The sequence below is a fragment of the Hypanus sabinus genome, chromosome 13 (genome assembly GCF_030144855.1).
Source record: "Hypanus sabinus isolate sHypSab1 chromosome 13, sHypSab1.hap1, whole genome shotgun sequence".
In the NCBI taxonomy this organism is placed as follows: domain Eukaryota; kingdom Metazoa; phylum Chordata; class Chondrichthyes; order Myliobatiformes; family Dasyatidae; genus Hypanus; species Hypanus sabinus.
Genome location: NC_082718.1, coordinates 90,333,586 through 90,355,703, shown reverse-complemented (window position 1 = coordinate 90,355,703; position 22,118 = coordinate 90,333,586). Strand labels below are relative to the sequence as shown.

The 22,118-nt window shown below is 38.6% G+C and overlaps 1 protein-coding gene across 2 annotated transcripts in view; it reads right to left on the bottom strand.

Moving 5' to 3' along the window:
- Positions 1-3,591: 3,591 nt before the first annotated feature.
- The window catches only part of gpn3 (GPN-loop GTPase 3), a 40,231-nt gene continuing 21,704 nt past the window's right edge, over positions 3,592-22,118 (bottom strand). Inside the window, exons 1-8 of one of the 2 annotated variants that reach the window (XM_059988162.1) lie at positions 17,526-17,683; positions 14,448-14,556; positions 12,406-12,573; positions 11,517-11,641; positions 10,279-10,394; positions 6,722-6,818; positions 5,640-5,768; positions 3,592-4,595 (exon numbers count right to left, since the gene is read on the bottom strand). In XM_059988162.1, the coding sequence (XP_059844145.1) occupies positions 4,527-4,595; positions 5,640-5,768; positions 6,722-6,818; positions 10,279-10,394; positions 11,517-11,641; positions 12,406-12,573; positions 14,448-14,556; positions 17,526-17,573 (861 nt within the window). In that variant the 5' untranslated portion in view covers positions 17,574-17,683 and the 3' untranslated portion in view covers positions 3,592-4,526. Of the gene's footprint in view, positions 4,596-5,639; positions 5,769-6,721; positions 6,819-10,278; positions 10,395-11,516; positions 11,642-12,405; positions 12,574-14,447; positions 14,557-17,525; positions 17,684-22,118 lie in introns of those variants that run through there. The other variant, XM_059988163.1, reaches the window with a different exon arrangement.

Here is a 22,118-nt window from a genome sequence, read left to right as displayed (position 1 = left end):
TGACTTTTGGAGATCAGTTCATCTTCTACTCACTTAACTATTCACAGTAACAGAAATTTTGACCAGGTGTGCCCAAACCTTTGCATGCCACTGTATATGTAACTAATTTTCATGGTTCACTGATCACTCTTACTGCTTGTAGAAAAGGTTGTAAGGTTCCACGTCATAAGTAATTTGCTTAAGAAAATTGCTGCAGGCATTTAAGGCCCTAGTGCCTCTGTAAATATTGTGCTTCTGGCAGATGTAGACCAGAGTTTTTGGAATAACCTTCGAGATCTTGAACTATATTTGTTGTTTAAGAACTAGGCCAATGGCAAACTGTATCGGTCTCTGCCATTCCATGGAGAGGGGGAGCCTGCTGTATGGATAACAGTTCACTCTCCCCATGTACTGTTCTGGTTTGCATATCATGTAGACAGTTGGGATGCAGCATCCATGGTCGACCCCGACCAAGCCTCAAAGAACTAGGCTCCTAACAGAATGAATATGGCACTTGAACTATGCAATTCCCTCCAATTAACCACCTCTGCTGTGCCTGAGTGTGACGAGATCTGAAGGATCATTCTAAACTCTCTCTTCCTTTACCGAGAGAGAGGGAGCGAACAGCTTGTGTGCTAATTCAGCAGCAGAGAGAGAGAGAGAGAGAGTCTGAGTTGCCTTGGAAACTGAAAGGCGGAGGTCTATGTTGGACAGTTCGTGTTCTGCACTTGTGAGATTTATACAAGGTCAGTTGACCTTTTAATCAGACACACGAGACCAGAGGCAAGGAGGACACTGGTGAGCTTTGTGTGCCCACGACAAGGGTGGTGTTTTTCTCACAGTGTGGACAAAGGAGTGACCAGTGGGGAGCTATTGGTGTGTCTAACCCTGGCCTGGGTTGATACCCCACTGTGGAAAACCAGCATTCCTCTTTCTGTGGTCACAAGTTGGTGACTTTAACATTTTGGGAGCAGGAGGACAATGTGGAGGATCGGCATTGGGAAGACAAACCAACACTCTCTCTCTCTCTTCTCCAACTCTACTCAAATCAAATTCCAGAACATTACTTACCATACCACCGTAAGACTATCACCTAACCACCTGAGCTGGGAAGCTTGGGAACTTGACTTACAGTTTTATATTCATATACTCTGCTAATCTGTTTACCTTATCTTGTTTTATATCACTTTATCATGTAGTTACTAATAAAATAGAGTTTATAATGGAAGACTCAGACTCCAGGTGTGTCCATTTCTGCTGGTTCTTTTTACGGGGTACGGAACAGAGTCACTGGGGGCTGAAGCTGGTGGGTGAAGTGGCCTTTAATCACAAGGGTACATTCTGTTGAAGTAACTCTACATAGGATCTCCCACTCAAAATATATGTTTACACCTTCAAGAACAAAGATAACAGGGATTCAATACAATTTCAGAGAGCTACAATAACACTGTTTTCTTCAATATTTTTGAGAATGACAAATGGTTCCATTGAATTACATATTCACAATGGAAACACTGAACTCAACAAGACACCCTTGAGTGTTCAGATACCTTCACTGGGACAAGTACTTCACAGGGATGTTCTAAAAGCTTCTGCGGATAGAGAACCCAGATAACAGTATCTGTAGTTCTATTTGTCCTCCAGTTCTAAGGTTCCATATCATAAATAACTTGGTTAAGAAAATTGCTACAGGCATTTAGCTATCTCTTCTTGAATAAGATAAGTCCTCTCCCTGGACAGTATCCAGCACTCGAATGGCAGAATATCACAGATCGTTAGGGTGAAGCCTTGTAATCACAACGATCTACCTCAATGCCTTTGGCATTTGCAGCTTCCTGTGATGGTGTGGGTTTCGTTTAGATGCCCCACTTTCCTCTCAGTCTGAGGGTGTGAGTTTAAAGGGAGGGATGGTACAAGGTGAATGTGGGAGAATAAACTTAGGGTAGGATTAATGAAATAAGCAATGTTTGATTATAGTCTGAAGGGCCTCTTTCCATGCTGTATTTCACTAAGATTCCCACAATCATCACATCCCTCCAAAACAGGGGTTCCCAATCTGGAGTCTGTCAACCCCTGGGTTACTGGTCCAAGGTGTAAAAAAGATTGGGAGCCCATAAGACATGGGAGCAGAATTAGGTCATTCAGCCAATTGAGGCTGCTCCACCATTCCATCATGGCTGACCCCGGATCCCACTCAACCCCATACACCTGCCTTCTTGCCATATCCTTTGATGCCCTGACCAATCAGGAAACAATCAACTTCCACCTTAAATATACCCACAGACTTGGCCTCCACCGCAATCTGTGGCAGAGCATTCCACATATTCATTACTCTCTGGCTGAAAAAATTCCTCTTTGCCCCTATTCTAAAGGGTTGTCCCTCAATTCTGAAGCTGTGCCCTCTAGTTTTGGATATCCCTACCATAGGAAACATCCACCCTATCTGGTTCTTTCAGCATTCAGGTTTCAATAAGATCCCCACACCCCAGTGTTCTTCTAAATTCCAGCGAGTACACACCCAAAGCCGCCAAACGCCCCTAATATGTTAACCCCTTCATTCCCGGAATCATCCTTGTGGACATCCTCTGGAGGTTCTAATCAGATATGGGGCCCAAACTGTTGACCCCTGGTCTAAAGGTTATTTGTACTTAACAGGCCTGTTATTAGTTAACTTCATCGACTATTTGTGTTTACAGACCTCTCACCTTTCTCACAAAGGAATGTGGTTGCCTTAGGAACAAACTTACGGCTCCTGTGTACCCTAGAGCTATTTCATTGCTTACTTAACTGGTTCCACAGATCAATTAAGTCTTTCCATCTGCATTGTTGTGAATATTGCCACCAAGACTGTACGATTTGTGACCTTCTTGTCTTCAGAATACTCCAGTTAATGTTTTTATTTGTGCACCCATCTGGTCTGACCTGTTTAGGATAGGATCATTTGTTCTGCTATAGCACACTTTATATGAATTGCATCAACATTCCAAGTGCAATTAAAATATTTTCTAAACATATTCCATGATCCCAGAGTATGCTTCATTTAACTGAAACAAAGATATCATTCTCGGTAAAGTGGGAGAAGAAAGGATAATATTGAGCTTATCCCCTGTAAACATAGAACTTCTTCACCATCCTCACTGCTTGAGTCATTGCTTTTGAGTAAGCACACAAACCTTCATGGTTAATGATACAAAATAAACTTTATTGATAGAACATGGATGATAGACTGAAACAGACACTAAGAGTGCTGTTCAGTTTATAGTTCTACCTTTTGAATGCCTGAGTTCAGAAGAACCATGCTGCTTTATAAATTATATTTAACCATTATTAAAACTGTATCTCACAGATAAGGTGCTTCAAGGTACTTCCTTCAATCAAGCCAGGATTTCAGAAAATTACGTGGAGTAGCTAACAACAGTCCTTAGTCATATGTAAACACTATAAAAAAATTCTAATTAAAAACATGCTCCAGCCTGTACCAAAATATGGAATTATGAATATTAATATCCCACAATTTTATAGTTGAAACAGAAATAATTTTTCTCACTTTACACTTAAACACCATAAATTCAGGTGTTGCTTTGTGCTAATATTTGCAACATGAAGTCTGAAAACAGAGAATTAAGTTTTTATTTCCATATAATACAAAAAAGAATCAAAATCCATCTTTGCTATGAATGTATTGTTAACATAGTAACAAGAGAAGGAAATCATCTTCAGTCTTTTGCCCCATTCATTTATGCTAGGCATGGTCTGTACTGCCATCGCACTTAATGAACTTTGCTCCATATTCCAAACCAATCTATTTAAAGTCAGGTTTTATATTATCTTTAAGTTAGAACTAAAAGTGAGAAACATCTGTTGGTTATTTCAATGTTATATAAACATTTGGTTGTAATCTTAATGTGATTAATTTTGCCCTTTTTTAAAGTTTCTGTGTGCAGGCATAATGAGTACTTTGTGTGAGACATCATACATCATACTGATCTCTGCTAAACCACATGACTAAAGCTACATATGGTGCAGTATTTGGCAGAAAGAATTTTGGAGCACACAAAATGAGATATATTAAGATAAAAACCATTGCTGTTCACTGTACAACTTCTGACAGGCCTCACTTTACAACATTTCAAAATGACATTCATAAAGTACCTGCAGAGATAAGCAATAATTTAATGTGAAAATATAAAGATTCTCTACAACAATTTCAAGCAAACAAACTTTTAAGTCATGATCTTTTAAAACTGGTCTGTCACTTGTCATTCCAAACATTTGTGAAAGTTATTAGTATCATAAAAGGAAGGGCACTCAGTAGTGGATAATTTACCAGCACATAATTATATCTAGCAGGTTCAAAAATCACTTTCAAATACAAATTGAAAGATTTGAATTAATCTTCACACAATAGTGCAAACAAGCTGAGTTCTCACACAAGGTTTTAAATTGTGTGTTATCGGGCATCTTGAGGAAGGCACAGCATTAATGATTTCCAGATAAAATGAACCTAATGTTTAACTGGGCCCAGATGCTTGATTAGATCCAGGAATTCAGTCAGCAGTCGCGCCTTGGAAAAACTGATGACTTGTGCTCGGTGCATCAAGCTCTTCATCTTGCTCCTGTAATAAAGGATTTATGACTGAATTATGCAAGTAAACCCTGAAAAACTTCATTCTTTATGCATTCTTTAGTCACTGAATGAGGCATTCTCTCATTACTTGTTACATATTATCACAAGGATTTTTTATTTGACATTCAATACCTTTTAGCTCTGAACTCTAAGGAAAACAAAGCACAGTACAAGAAAGTTCAGAGTCAGGTAAATGTATAATTTAATATCAAGTAAGTAAATGTTCAGCACAGCATTGTGGGCCGAAGGGCCTGTATTGTGCTGTAGGTTTTCTATGTTTCTATCTCACTTTAGATAGAATTTGAAAAGCATAAAAGAATGCATTTGAACATTGTTTTGTTCTCCCTTCTCTCCTGCAGGAAGTGGTTCATCCTGGAGCCTCACGGTTGTCAGAAACCCCATGACAACAGATCTCTAAGAACTCATTCTTTTATGTGAAATTGTGTACTCTTTTCAGTTGTAGAAGATAAAGCACAATCCTACCACTGTCTAACAAATAGACTTGGCTTGAAAGCTACAGATTAGTTCACAAGTTAGCCAATCACAATAAATGATTTTTTGATGTGGTTGCAAAGGTAGGTATTCGCATTAACCGAGGAATGCAATACATTTGATCACTTAGTTGAGTTACATACCAAGTCATTATGGAATGTCTGTGGCTCACATTGACTAGGCTGATAAAGACTGAGTGATGGGCAATAAAAAAGGACTTTCAGCGTCACCATTACTGGCGACTCGGCAAGCAGTGCCAATTCAAAATGTTGGAGGAGTTCAGCAGGTCAGGCAGCATCTATGGAGGGGAATAAACAGTCAGTGTTTTGGGCTGAGCCCTTCATCAGGACTGGAAAGGAAGGGGGCAGAAGCCAGAATAAGAGGTGAGGGGGTGAGAGTACAAGCTGGCAGGTGGAACCTAAAACCAGATGAGGAGAAGTAAGGCGTCTGGGGGTGGGGGTGGGGGGATGGAGAAGTACAGAAACTCTTGAGTTTATTATGTCACTGGTGAAATCCCACACAGGAAAAGATTTGCACTCACCTTTGGTTCTTTGACTTCAAAGTCCTCTCCATACTGAATGGAAAAGTCAATGTGTTGCAAAACTATACTAATACATTCTTCATCTGAACGGTCAAATGGCAAAAAACGAACCATGCTGTAGTCATCGACCTACACAGATATTTAATAATTATAACTAAAATGATTTTAATATCAAATCCTCCAAATAGCTTATAAAATTCTGTATTCCCCCAGTTTTACTACAAATAACAGGATTTAAGCCAATATTTATAACACTAAATATGCATACACAAAAACAATTTGAAAAGAATGCTTTAGAAATGTTGGAAGTTCATTAGCACTTTTGAGAAATAGTAGTTTAAAAATCAAATCTGATCGTCAAAGTGTTCATATCAGAATATTCCCTAAATATGTGTCACATATTTTAGGCACCGATGCAACATATTTTGGCTAAACATCTGGAGAAATAATGTTTTTTAAGGTTTAAAACTTCCTGAATCATAAACTTTCCTATCAGTCTGTCAGTATTACTTGCAAAGAGTCAAAGTTCATTTATTATCAAAGTATGTATGCATTATACTATGAGATTCGTTTCTTAACAGGCAGCCATGAAACAAAGAAACCCGAAAGAATCCATATTAAAAAACACTGTTGAACACCCAATGTGCTGAGAGAAAAAAAACACACACCATGCCCGTACCAAAATAAAAGAACCCATGGAAAAATAACTATCGAACTGGGACCACAAAGACCACTTTGCAGGGATCCTCACTAAAACTGAGAATTCAAATGCTCTCTGCCCCATAAAATCAATGCTCATAATGATTATAAATTTGCATCTTTTGTGGATACCGTCCTTTCTGCCGGTAAAATCAGTTTCTGTTTACATTCTGCATCAAGCATTCCTTATTTTGAATAGCAAATAACCTAATTTTCTGTATGAATATCAAACTCCATACCCAATAATCTTTCATAAGTAAATAAATTAAATGACTTGTGGAAAGATAGATGAATGTATGTTGATATTTAATAATAACTGAATACTGGTATTGTTTTAAACAGACTGAAATAGAGCATTCTATTAATCAATCAAAAATACTTACCAATCCACAAATTGCTTTGGTGAGTTTCTTAAATTTCTTGCTCTTCCAAATATCAGAAGAGTCCTGCATCAGTGAATACATATCAGGGTCTAAATACCTTCATGAAAGGAATTAGAAGTTAGTATTATTGATTTTGTCAGAGAACAATGTCTATAAATAACACACATCTGTATCGATATACAAATATTTTGCAAAGTGGATCTCCAAATGTTACTTCCTGTTATGCTGATAACTCAATACGATGGCATGAACGCAATTTAACAGAGGAAATATGAAAAAGTTTACAGACTTTTAGGCATTTTCTTTCCAAATGCCTTTATGTTATCCAGTACAAAGCTGCACAGTAAGACAAAATTGCAATAATCTCTATTAAAACAATTTTCCAACGTAATGAAGGGTGAATTTGCCTGTAAGCATTTAGCTGTCAGAGCAAGTAACACTTGACCTTAAAAGAAAGGCGAAATGACAAGTAGTTCACTCTATAAGACACAGAAGCAGATTTAGGCTGTTAGATACATGTGTTATGACCAAAGGGAAAAAAATGGCTCGTATCGCTTACCACTTCAGTGCAAAGGTACGTCAAAAATCAAACTTAGCAAAAATAGAGAAAAGAAAACTGCCAATATTTACAAAAAGTTATCTACCAGAAAACACAATAGTTCTGTACTTGTACATGACCAGTGTGAACTGCTGGTAACTCCGACCTCTCCTACTACGAGCGAAGAGCCCCGTTTATTAGGCACCAGGACATACCATCTTTAATTACCAAAGTTAACTTAAGACTACATATGAATTAAAATATGATGCACCCCACAAAGTGGCTACAACCATATTACAAAACAAATGGAAATATCTACCTGAAATACTGTATACAAACAACATATATCCATTTACACATCCCCATTGGGGATGGAACATCGTGAAAAGCGTGGTGGGAAAGGCACCATTCAGTAAATCCGGCGGATGATATTGAAGTGCGCAAGCTCGGTGTAACAATCACAGAATGACAAGGGTGTGAGAAACAGCGAGTGCTTGCGCGCGGGTGCACATCTCCCCCATCACATAGGCCACTTGGTCCATCGGGTAGGCCAGCAAAAAGGTAAAAATGTATATTCCAGGGACCAGAAAAAACCAATGGAAGGATGGAAGCTGAACATTTCAGTCCAGCCAACATTATTTGCATGACAAATGCCAACAAAATACCCTCATCCTGAGCTGCCTAATATTACTGTAGAAACACGTAAACTAATATAAATTGTGTTACTACACTAATGCATGCTCCTGCATATGCCAAGGGATAGTACTGCTAGGATTGGCCTGCTGTACAACTAAATCTTGAACACTGCTTATTTCCAATATATTGCATGACAGATTGCTTTAAACACAGAAGTTTGAAGTAGGAATTTTACATACATTGATTTTCCTTTTTTTTAGTAAATTTAAAATTCAATCCAGCAAGCCTTGAATATTTGGAAGATAATATTGTAGATTTGCCTTACAGTTGGAAAAGAAAATTGTAGGCAAGGTGAGGTCCATATTTACTGTCCATCTCCAATTCCCCAATCATTTCAGATAGTGTCTAAGAAACAACTTCACACAGGGTAAAGTTTATAAAGTTGCAACACAGCCCCCTGACATTTGAACCCAATGCCTCGACTAATGAAAGCAATTCCATAAGCCTTCCTAACCACCTTATTGACCTGTGTAGTGACTTTCAAGGAGCTATGAACTTGGATCCCAAGATCTCTATGGTCAGCAACACTGTTAAGGACCTTTCCCTTAACAGTGTACCGTCTCCTCGTATTGCCCTGAGATGTAACACCTCACATTTATCGGAGTTAAACTCCATCTGCCATTCCTCAGCCCACATCTGCAGCTGGTCTATATTGCGCTGTATTTTTTGCCAGTCTTCTACACCATCCACAACTCTACCAATCTTGGTATCATTTGCAAATTTACTAAAGCACTCTTCTACATTTTCATCCAGCTCACTTATATACATTACAAACAGCAAAGGTCCCAGCACAGATCCCTGTGGAAGTCCACTAATTCAGATTCAGTTTGTTGTCATTTAGAAACCACAAATGCAATACAGTTAAAAAATGAGACAACATTCCCCCAGAATGGTATCACAAAAGCACATGACAAAACAGACTTCACCATAAAATCCACATAACGTTTGGCAATCCCCAATCCCCAAAGAGTTTGGCAATTCCAGAGTCCAGACAGGCTGCTGCATATTAATATCGCGCTACCGTCTCAGCGCATTCCCCGGAAAGGAGCTCCAAATCCACCAGACAAAAACAAGACCAAAAACCAAAGCTACAAGACCTGCACAAAACCACATAATTACAACATATAGTTACAACAGTGCAAACAATAGCATAATTGATAAAAAAAACAGACCATGGGCACAGTAAAAATAGTCCAAAGATGTTAAAGGACTATAAGTTCAAAAGAAATCACTACACAGTTTCCACAAGTCCCCAGGGTCTTGACAGACTCGCCATCCCACGCCAGCGGCACAAGGGAATACCCCCGCTATGGACTTCCATGGCGCCGCCCGACTCAGCACACACCAAAAGCAACCTGACCACAGTGGACTCTGAGTCCATCAAACCTCCGAGCCGATGACCATCCCCTCCGGCACAGCTTCTCCGAGCACCATCCTCTGCCGAGCGTATTAAGACGGCCCCACCAACGGCCATTGGCAACGCGACCCCGAGGACTGGGGGCCTGTTCTTCCCAGCAGAGTCCCGGACCTCACAGCAGCAGCAACAACGAAGGTCTTCCTTGAATTTCCTGATGTTCCTCCGTGCTCCCACGTCCATTTTCAATCGATTATGATTGTGCACGGAACCCCACTTCACAAATAACAGATAATCAGTTCCAGAGTGGCCGCTGCAAGCTGCGTCTCACCGCCATCTTAGATGAATATGACAGACCTCCAGCTCGAATAACTACCCTCTGTCTTCTACACGTAAGCCAGTTCTGAATCCAAACAGCTAAGCTCCCATCATTTTGTGGCTACACCAACACATTCAGAAGCATCATCAAATCTTTTCACATATGTATTGAACTGTTTCGGTCACATCCATTTCTTTACTTGTACAGTACTGAAAGAGTCCAGAGTATAGTTACTTCCAGGTCTTTTTTCAAGTCTCTGTACATGCTTAATTCCAATTATACTTCAGATCTGGTTGACGGGTAGGAATCTTTAACCGTATTTGGGCCTGAGTAAATATTCCCAGCAGCTACTTCAGTGCAACTCCACCATGGACAATCCCAAGCCTGGCTGCGGAAAGAGGATTGGTCAGGGGGCTAGCAACCCCTGTCCCGTAAAAAAAGTGCTACAGAAACACCAAAAGAAGCTCTAAAGACCTCGAGGACTCTGGCAAGCTGCTGGCGGTAGCCTATGCCCTTGTAGGGATGACAGGCTTAAGTAAGTAATTCATCTAAGTACATGAGAAAATCTGCAGACGCTGGAAATCCAAAGCGACACACACAAAATGCTGGAGGAACTCAGCAGGTCAGGCATGAAATAAGGTTTCACTTACTTTTCAATTTCTTTCTTTGCTTTCTTGTTAAGTAAATCCATTTTTGTCATGATGTTGACTTGCGGAATTTCCAGAGAGACCATGGCGCTGAGAGCTGCCATTACTCCTGACACAAACTAAGAGAATTATGATGTTACATATTTCATATTTTGCAGTATAAGACAGAATTAAGCCATTCATATAGAACATTCAAACATACAGAATTGAAGTTTGCTGATGGAAAGATTTGGACGAACATAAAATCACAAATTTTATTTGTGATCTGTCCATCTCAGCTGGCGCAATGAGTCAGTAGCTACATCTTCTTTTGTGCTAATGGCACCTATCAGGGGGGTGCATAACCGTCACCTACTGTAGTGGAGTATGAAATGAGCCATGACGAGGATCAGATTCCTCCCAAACATGTTTTATTTACAAAGTTCCCCAGGTCCCTACATGACTTAACTGTCTCTGCCTCAGGTGCCAGAATATCTTGCAAACTAGGCACCCTCGGTCTGCCCAATAATTGTCTCAACAGCTTCCTACGTTCCAACAAATATCTGTGGCACACCATGATCACATGTCCTTACAAAAATAACACCACCTGTTCCCATGCTTACCAACAAGTGCCAAAGTGGAGTGCAAGCACGTATGTCCAAACCACACGCCCTTCCCAAAAGCAACCCTCCCCTTGGAATCGATGGAAACAAATTGTAATACCTCCTCCCTGTCGCACCCCTATCCCACACTTTCAGCCATTTCCCAATCCCAGCCAACCAAATACAAGATTTCATACTTTCCCATAGCAACTATAATATCTACCGCCAACTTTTAAGTGCCTGCTCTGTTATAACATCTGCTCTTTCATTACCCGGTACACCAAATCAGTAATAAATGACCCCAATGTTTCAAATCTAAAGTGAGAGAAAAAAAAACTTTGGTAATTGATCTCATGAAAAGCCCAGCCAAATTAACTAGTAGGGACCCTGTATCAGACAAAACTATACCTCCTTAGTCAAATAGCCAAATTGTATTCATGATCTAATCCTTAAATGAATTGTTTCCACTTTGTCAAAAACTTTAGATTAAACTACATGTAAAGAAAGGAAAATAAAACTGGGATCAAAGTATATTATTGCACTTTATTCTTTTACATGTCACTCACCTTAATAAAAATCTGCATATCTGATAACATGAGTTTCTAATAAGGCAGTAGCATCAACCTCAAATTTTGAATTCCATAAAATAGAGGCGATTACCTTAAATGACTCCACCATAAATTGAGAATCAACAAGAAATACACCACAAACACGGAATTCCCACTGCTGTAACTGTTCGACAAGCTGCTTCATTATTGGCAGGTGTGTATATAGCTCAATCTGTCCTGTAAATAACAAATAAAGACACATTAGTGTAGACCCCAACAATCAAATCATAATGGGCTCTGTTACAAAGTGAGTCTGGAAATGCAACACCTGAGCAGTGATGGAAGTATGAAGCCCAAATCACTGTCAATTTACGACAGACACAGATGCTGCCTCCCCAACAGCCTCCAAATTGATTGGCATTATGGGCAATTCAGTGAGTGACCTCTCCCAGGCCAACATCAAGGCTCTGATTATGCTCATATGGGAAGGCCGCATTAAACTGCAGACTTCCAAACCCAAGATTAACTACTCCAAGCTCCCACATCATTAACATTTCCCTGAGGGCAGAAAATACACTTCAAAGGCTCTTTGAAGAAATATGACATCCTCATGGAATCATGGTAATTCCAGCAACGAGACTGTTCAAACTAACATAAGAGCATCGAAGGTACTGAGCAGTTCAGGTTTCTTCAAAGGAAGTAAGAGGGTGTGCAACAATCGAAATAACCAATATTTTCACACCATCAAAACATCTACCTTGTTATTCCTCTGCTTTGCACAATTTTTATGTAATTCATACATTCTTACTGTCTTTGTATGTCTTTGCACTATACTGGTGCCAGAGAACAAATAAATTCACGTTACATGTCAGTAAGAGTAAATCTGATTCTGCTTCTTTGGTGATGGTTGTTACCTCAGAACCAAGTCAACCTCAACCTTGAAGCTCCACCCAAAGTAATTCCTAGACCACTGGAGAAAATAAATGTAAATTACTGCCTACCTGGACAATCGAATAGTATATAATCATCTTCCACGTGTCCAAGGCAATCTGCCAACCAATCAAAGTTGTTGGCAAAGTATTCCATGCAGAAAATGAGTCCACCGTTTGGGCCAAACCTTAACGTGTCATCCTCCATCACATCTTCCACTTGGATGAGCTCCCGGATATCTGCATCCATTAACAGTAGAAAGATTAATGCATGGTGATATTTTAATTTCAAAGAAACTGGGCATTGCATCAAAATAATGATTTCTAAACAAGCACAATTCAACAAATTGTATAATAATGTTGAAAGTAAAATTTTAAACAACTAGGTTTTAATTTTCTTTCGTAAAAACCAATCGTTATGACTATGAAATAAATGTTATAGAATCAAAATTGAATTATTTTAATTTGGAGCTTTCAGGAATGTTAAGAATATTGATAAAAATTGCTAGGGAATTTACTCAACATTAAAGGAGCACAATGTCAAAATACTGAAGAAAGAGTAAGCCACCACAAAATGAAATCTAAAGTATTAACACCTTGCAGAAGGACCAGCTAAATTTCTCAGAAGAGAAAGGGATTGGGAGATATCATGCCTAAATGGAATTAAATTTACCTTTTTTCTGAGTACCATGATAAGATTTTCTTTTAAACATTATTCCAAAGACTTTCTTGTTGCATAAAATATTTGGAACATTTCAATAAATTATTGTGAGTTTTTACCATTAAGGTATAATTGTTTGCATAAGACTGTGATGGATATTCACTGTCCAATGGCAACATGGGTGTGGGGGCTTTCTTTCTAAACACTAGCAGCTGACACTTCTAATGGTCAGCGTTATTTTTGAGTAAGTTAAACTTCCAACCAATATTCCTTTACCTTCTGGTCATAAGCAGGGGTCAAGTCTTAAGTTCTTAATTTAAATAGCAAGCAATAATAGGTTTCAATTTAAAAGGACAGCTTTGCAAACAAGCACCATCTATATAGCACAGGATGCTGGCTCAGAGCATGGGGCTTACTACTCAAGAGATTGCAGTATAAGACAATGATGTTATAATGTTAATTGGGCTTGTATCAAACCAGACAATGCTGGCTAAGTTATTTAGTTCAAGGAAAATTGCAAACCAAATTGATAATATCACTCAGCATATCAAAAGGCTGATCTGTTAATAGTTGGAAGGTTTGTGTACTCAGGGAATCAGCTTTGCAGCATTAATTCTGGGTACCTGGGAACTCTGTCTCCAGATACTTTTAAACCACCTGTGTGAAAATGTATCTGAAAAAAACAAAGTATGAAGTCACCCAAGTGAGAGAGAAATAGAGAGAGCAGTCCAGGCTTGTTAGGAATGGTCCAGTAACATCATGAATAACAGAAAGCTGGGGGAAAGGAGGACTAGAATTCATTCCACTGCCTTTGATTCCCATGACGGATGAATCGGTCACCTGCAGTCCACTGTACCTGTGTTTTGAAATCCTTTGTGTTTTTACAAATGGTTTGTAATTTAGAAAGCATTTGTAAGATAGAAATCCTCTATGTTCCAAATTTGTTTCAATAATATTTTCACTGTAAGTATACGAACTGTGTAAATGAACACAAGAGATTCTGCAGATGCTGGAAATCCTGAGCAACACTCACAAAATGCTGGAGGAACTCAGTAGGTCAGGCAGCATCTATGGAAATGAATAAACAGTCAACACTTTGAGCTGACACTTCTTCAGGACTTAATGAATGATGTTGTTAATTAAAAGCATTTCCTCTTTGGCAGGGGTTCAAAAAGTGAGTTCTGGCAGCTAAGCTCACCATGGAAGATAAACAGGGAAGTGAACTAGATTTTGAACTTTGAGTAGCTACAGTACAACCTCCCTTTAGTGAGGGTACCTGCAGTTATCTACATCGGGTATGGTTTAAGGTCTTTGAGCTTAGAACTTCGCTGTCACTAACACAACACCATCACAAGGCTATATTAGTTACTTAATGCACAATGATTAAGTACATTTGTAAACCTCATATGTTTTTAAATGATCATTTTAAAGGTATTTTGCTAAGTCAACTTACCTGCTAAGACAGGATAGTCAAAGTATTCAGCAGCAGGGTCAAGGTTTACCACTTGTACTGATCGATTCAACACCTCACAGTGCTGCTGCATAGTAGAACAGTAAGTGCTCTGAAATTAAAAACAACTTTTACACACCTCACGGTAAATACATCAGTTAAATAACATAGAATTCTCAAAGAGACTGCAGGTGCTGTGGGGGAGAAACGTAAGATTGCTGAAAGATGTCAGCAGTCTAGTTGTATCTGTGGGTGGGGAAGAAATTGTTGACCTTTCAGTTTGAAACCCTAAATCAGAATAGGTGCTGTATCTGTATCCCAAATGTTGACAATTCCTTTCCTCACACAAACTCTGCTTGAGTCTCTAACTGCCTCCAGCTGTTGAAGGTCTTTTTTGCATTAAATTTTTCTATTTCTTGTCACCTATGACTTGAAATTTGCAATATTCTGAAGGACTATTTCAGAAACATACCACATCAAAACCCTTTGATATACAATCCAAAAGTATACATTTAGTTTAAACATAAACTCATGTTAATTTTATTTTATAGGATTATTTTCCTATGACTATATAATCACTGTTGCAACCTATCATACAATACTGCAAAGAAAATACAGCTGAAAGAAAAAGTTTGTGGACCCTTTGCAATTACCTGGTTTTCTGCATTAATTACTCATAAAATGTAGTCTGATTTTCATCCAAGTCACAAAAACAAACACAATCTGCCTAACGAAATAACACATAAGCAATTGTACTACTTCTTGTCAATACTGAGTACTCCTAATCATGGTCCAGGTTCTCTGAACCTCTGGGGTAGCGCCTTCTACAAAAGCTATTTGGAGTCAGGAGTCCTAATCAGTGAGATACTAGAGGTAGTAGAGGTGCCCCACCCTATATAAAAAAAAGACACACAAAGTCAGGTTACTGACAGAGCCTGTTCTTCTTGAGAAAGATCTGTTTATGCCACAACTTTCAGAGGACCTTACAAGAATTGTAGATGTGCATGAAGCTGGAAAAAGGCTACAAAAGCATTTCTAAACTCCTGAGTGTTTATCAGTCCACAGTAGCAGAAACTGTCTACAAATGGAGGAAACTCTGTACTGTTATTATTCTCACTAGGAGTGGGCATCCTGCAAAGATCACACCAAGAGTACACCATGCAAGGAAGTAACAAAGAACACAAGGGTAACAACAAAAGATCTGCAGAAATCTTTGAACTTGCTAAAGTCTCTGTGTGTCAACTATAAGAAAAACACTGAACAAGAATAGTGTTCATGGAAGGACACCATGGTGGAAACCACAGCTCTCCAAAAAAAAAAAATGCTGCACTTCTCAAGCTTGCAGAAGTCTACCTGGATGTTCCAGAACGCTTCTGGGACAATGTTCTGTGGACAGCTGAGACAACAGTTGAACTTTTAGGCAAAAAATGCACACTATGGAGGAAAAAGAGCACTCCACACCAACACCTCATCCCAACTGTGAAGCATAGCGGAAGGAGCATCATGGTTTGTGGCTGCTTTGCTGCCTCAGGGTCTGGACAGCTTGCAATTGTTGACGGAACAATGAATTCAAAATTGTATCAAGGCACTTTTACAGGAGAATGTCAGGATAGTGGTCTGTTAGCTGAAGCTTAATAGAAGTTGGATGGTGCAACAAGACAATGATCTAAAACCCAAGAATAAATCAACAACAGCATGGTTTAAAAAGAAAATTTGCGTTTTGGAATGGCCAAGTCAGAGTCCAGACCTTAACCCAATTGAGATGCTGCGGCATGACTTCACGCAAGGCATCCCAGAAATATTGATGAACTGAAACAGTTCTGTATGGAGGAATGGGTCTAAAATTCCTCCTCACCATTCTGATCAGCAGCCACAGGAAACATTCGGTGGACATTATTGCTGCCAAAGGAGGTTCTACCAGTTATTAAATACAAAGGCTGTGAACGTTTAAGCAAGGTATTCAATAAAGACATAAAAAGTAGAATTGTTTGTGCATTGTTTAGCCAGATTGTGATTGTCTATTATTGTGACTTAGATGAAGAATAGACCACAGCTTTTGAGTAATTAATGCAGAAAAGCAGCTAATTGCAAAAGGTTCACTAACTTGCAAACTGTACATCAACAGATGTAGTCTAATGGTTAGCACAGAGCTTTACAGTACAGGCGACCTGGGTTCAATTCCCACTGCTACCTGTAAGGGGTTTGTACGGACTCCCCGTGACCACAGGGGTTTCCTCCCACAGCCCAAAGACGTGCCAGTTGGTATGTCAATTGGTCATTGTAAATTCTCCCATGATCAAGTTGGGATTAAATCAGGGGATTACTGGGCGGCAGGCTTGAAGGGCCTATTCCATGTTGTATCTCAACAGATAAACAAATGCCTGTTGTAACTTAAAGGTACTACAAAATGATTTTTATCAAGTATTTCAGCTTAAGCAGCAAAAAAAAAATGAAATCTACATTAACATGTCAAAACTTTTGTACAAAAATATTTTTGGAAGGCTACTGTAAAAACAGCAACGAAATTTTGTCAATGAGCTGAATCTTTTGTTACTATTGATCTACAGAGTGGACCAGGAATAAATGAAAATTAGGAAGTGGTTTTAGGTTCCCTGTTAATAAAAAGTTGAGTGTTTTTTTTTATTATGGAGGAATCTAAATAGAAGATTGCTGTTTGATTCCCTAAGGAATTAAATGAATCACCAATATAAGTTAACTGAAAGGTTAAAATACATTTCCTAATGGCGTTGTGAAACACGAAATGCTTTGCTGAAGAGTTTGGGTCAAGGACCATTGCACCTTTATTTGCATCTTCGTTGCATAAATGCTACAGTCTGAAGCCTCGAGGAATTATCTGCATCTCAAACATCATTAAATCTACAACAGAATAACTGAAAAAAAAAAGTAACATGTTTGTTTTGTACTGGGTTTGTAGTACTTAAACAAAAGCACGAGGGAAGGTCCAGTTCACAGCGGCAGCGAATCCAGGCCCAACTCCTCCATTCAACTTTGGTGAGCTGCGTGTTTTAAGTAACCATTCTCCACTAAAGTGCGCAATTTGCCGCCAGAGTCGATAAGTACCTTTCCACTGCCGGCGGGCCCTATCACGAGCTGGGCGTACCGAGGCATCCCGAGCCGTTTAGCGGGGGAGCCGCTTCACCGTCCGGAGCTCCTACCTCCGATTGCACGCCATGACTTCCAGCTACGGAAGCCGCAACACAAGCGCGCATTTCGCAATATTCGCTGCTAGGATCAGCGCCCGGCGTTACCGCAACTTGGAACCGTATCGCCCTCAACAGCCACGGTTTTAACAAATCAGAACAATCTGCCATCGCATTCCGTGTCTGGTTCTATGTTACGTAAACACATAAACTGCCAGGCCCATTATTATCTTAAAATCTGAGACATAGTGCCTCGACCTGTGTCGCTGACAGCTCAGTGAAGTTAAACTTTCCTGTCTAACAGTTTATTGGGGAGATCCTGCAATAACGAAGGCACAGCACGGGAATTTCAATTGCAATTCGTGTACAACAGCACAGGCCCTGACAGGCATAAACTTAATTATTTTAAATAATTCCAAGACCAGAGGGCACAGCCTCATAGTAGGGGAGCATCCATTTAGCGCAGAGATGAGGAGGAGGAATTTCTTTAGCCAGAGGGCAGTGAATCTGTGGAATTTGTTGCCACAAATGGCTGTGGGGGCCAAGTCATTGGGTATATTCAAGGCAGAGGTTAGTCAGGGTATAATGGGTTATGGGAAGAAGGCAGGAGATTGGGGCTGAGAGGGAAATGGATCAGCCATGATGAAATAGCATGATGGGCCAAATGGCCTAATTCTGCTGCGATATCTTATGTCTGCACACTTACCCTTTTCTGATTAAAGACAAAAACTATTAGTAAATGTATGATAACTACTGAAAATACAATGTAAAACCTGTCCCAAACAAAACTGTGTCAATTGAGACACAGTTATTAACTCAGTCGTATCATAGATGGCATTGGTTGTGTTTAATAACTTCCTTATTTAAAGACATTATGAGGCAGAGTCAGATGTGAAGTTTTATTACTATAGTTTAAAAGTGTTAAAGCCAGGGTTTCTCAACCAGGATTCCGTGAGAGCTTGCTAGGGGCCCTGAGAGAGATCGTGATTAAAAATAAATAACCATCATTTTTTGGTCTTCGCATGACATGCAATGCTAGCACTCGCTGTGGTGGGCGGTGATCTCATTAGCAATCTCGTTAGCGGTCTCAGCCCAGTGTGGCAGTGTGCAGTAGGACAGTGTTAATTCTTAGTCTGTACTTGGAGATAGGGGAGACCGTTGAATACTGGTGAGTGCTGTATTCTTTCTTTTTCAATCTTTTTATTAAATTTCATATATATAAAAAAACATAACATAATATTAAATAGGTTATAAGTGCACTAGACTTGAAGTTGAATTAGTAGTAAGATAACAATATCTTATTAAAATATCAGCAAAAAATAGTACAATTATCAATCAATTGATTATACATGAAAAAGAATAAGAATAATCATCAAAAGAAAAAAAATTAAAAATACAAGAAGAAAAAAATATATTAAAAAAAATAAACCTAAACTAACATGGGCAATAATAACAATTTATATGTATATGATAGTGTCAAAAACTCCGGAACTCCATACCAGAACAAGAATAAAAAGAGAAAAGGTCTGGAAGAGGCCAGATTAATTCATGTGAAAGTGTCGAATGAACGGTCCCCAAGTTTCTTCAAATTTAATTGATGAATCGAAAATAGTACTAATTTTTTCTAAGCTCAGACAAGAAATAGTTTGAGAGAACCACTGAAACGTGGTAGGAGGATTTACTTCTTTCCAATTTTGTAATATAGACCCTCTGGCCATTAATGTTGCAAAGGCGATCATTCGTCTAATTGAAGGGGAAAGTCGATTACCATCCTCATTTGGTATACCAAAAATTGCAGTAATAAAATGAGGTTGTAAATCAATATTCCAAATTGAGCAAATATGTCCTTCCAATAGTTATGTAAGGTCGGACATGACCAAAACATGTGGGTCAATGAGGCCACATCTGAATGACATCTGTCACATTGAGGGTTAACATGAGAATAGAATCAAGCAAGCTTATCTTTAGACATATGAGCTCTATGTACAACCTTAAGTTGTATTAAAGCATGTTTAGCACATATAGAAGAAGAATTAGCCATTTGTAGAATTTTTTCCCATTTTTCTGTTAATATATTATATTGAAGTTCTTTTTCCCACTCTTGTTTAATTCTACCTGATATTTCTGGTTGTATCTTCATAATCATATTATAAATAAGAGCCACTAATCCCTTCTGACAAGGATTCAAGGTAAAAATCATATCTGAAAAATCTATCAAAGTTGAATTGGGAAAGGATGGTAGAACTTTATATAAAAAATTTCTGATTTGTAAATATCTAAAAAAATTAGATTTAGGTAACTTAAATTTGTTGGAAAGTTGGTCGAAAGACATCAAACTACCTTCAGAAAAAAGATCTCGAAAACATTTTATACCTTTCCTTTTCCATATGCTAAAAGCTTGATCTGTTAAAGAAGGTTTAAAAAAGAAGTTAAGTAAGATAGAGCTATCAAGAACAAAGTTTTTCAGAGTAAAAAACTTACGAAATTGAAACCAAATTCGTAATGTGTGTTTGACAATAGGGTTGGATATCTGTTTATTGAATTTAACTAAATCAGCAGGAAGAGAAGAACCAAGAACGGAGAATAAAGAATATCCCTGTGCATCATTACATTCTAAATTTACCCACTGTGGGCACAACGCTGAATCCAAATCTAATTTCCAATATATTAAGTTTCGAATATTATTCGCCCAATAGTAAAATCTAAGGTTAGGTAAAGCTAAACCACCATCTTTTTTAGATTTTTGTAATTATCTTTTACCTAACCTGGGGTTTTTATTTTGCCACACAAATGAGGAAATTTTTGAATCAATGTTATCAAAAAAAGATTTAGGAATAAAAATTGGTAAGGCTTGAAATAAATATAAGAATTTCGGTAAAATCATCATTTTAATAGCATTAATCCGACCAACTAATGATAAGGATAAGGGAGACCATCTTGTAGTAGGTTGTTGAATTTGATGAAGCATAGGTAAAAAATTCAATCTGAATAAATCTTTATATTTCTTGGTAATTTTTATACCTAAATAAATAAAGTTATCAGTAACAACTTTAAATGGTGTCCTGTCATTCAATAAAGTTTGCGCATTTAAAGGGAATAATTCACTCTTATCCAAGTTTAGTTTATAACCAGAAAAACTACCAAATTGAACCAACAAGGATAAAATAGCGGGAATAGACCTGTCAGGATCAGAAATATATAACAACAAGTCATCAGCATAAAATGATAACTTGTATAACTTCTCATTACGGGTAATACCAAAAATATTAGGAGATTCACGAATAGCAATGGCTAAAGGTTCTAATGCGATATTAAATAATAAAGGATTTAAGGGACAACCATGTCTCGTACCGTGAGATAATTGAAAAAAAGAGGATCTGTAATTATTTGTAAGAACAGAAGCAACAGTTTTATAATATATTAATTTAATCCATGATATAAAATTAGAACTAAAATTAAAATTTTTCAAGGCATTAAATAAGTATGTCCATTCAACTCTATCAAAAGCTTTTTCAGCATCTAATGAAATAACACATTCTGAGGTTGTGGGTGAAGAAGTATAAATTATATTAATCAATTTTCTAACATTAAAAAAGGAATACCAGTTCCTAATAAAACCAGTTTGGTCTTCTGAAATAATCTGTGTTAGTAACTTTTCTAACCTAATATCTAAAATTTTTGTAAGAATCTTAGAGTCTACATTTAATAGCGATATAGGGCGATAAGATGCACATAAAGTAGGATCCTTATCTTTTTTAAGAATTAGAGAGATAGTAGCTTCATAAAAAGATTGGGGTAATCTCTTCTTAGTAAATGCATTATTAAAGGAGTGCTGTATTACACAAAGGGGAGACCATTGAATACTGGTGAGTGCTGTATTACACAGAGGGGAGGACGGTAGGCTGACAATTGGTGAGTACTGTATTACACAGAGGGGATGACGGTAGGCTGACAATTGGTGAGCGCTGTATTGCACAGAGGGGAGGACGGTAGGCTGACAATTGGTGAGCGCTGTATTACACAGAGGGGATGACGGTAGGCTGACAATTGGTGAGTGCTGTATTACATAGAGGGGAGGACGGTAGGCTGACAATTGGTGAGTGCTGTATTACATAGAGGGGAGGACGGTAGGCTGACAATTGGTGAGTGCTGTATTACATAGAGGGGAGGACGGTAGGCTGACAATTGGTGAGTGCTGTATTACATAGAGGGGAGGACGGTAGGCTGACAATTGGTGAGCGCTGTATTACATAGAGGGGAGGACGGTAGGCTGAAAATGGGTGAGTGCTGTATTACACAGAGGGGAGGACGGTAGGCTGACAATTGGTGAGTGCTGTATTACATAGAGGGGAGGACGGTAGGCTGACAATTGGTGAGCGCTGTATTACATAGAGGGGAGGACGGTAGGCTGACAATTGCTGAGTGCTGTATTACACAGAGGGGAGGACGGTAGGCTGACAATTGGTGAGTGCTGTATTACATAGAGGGGAGGACGGTAGGCTGACAATTGGTG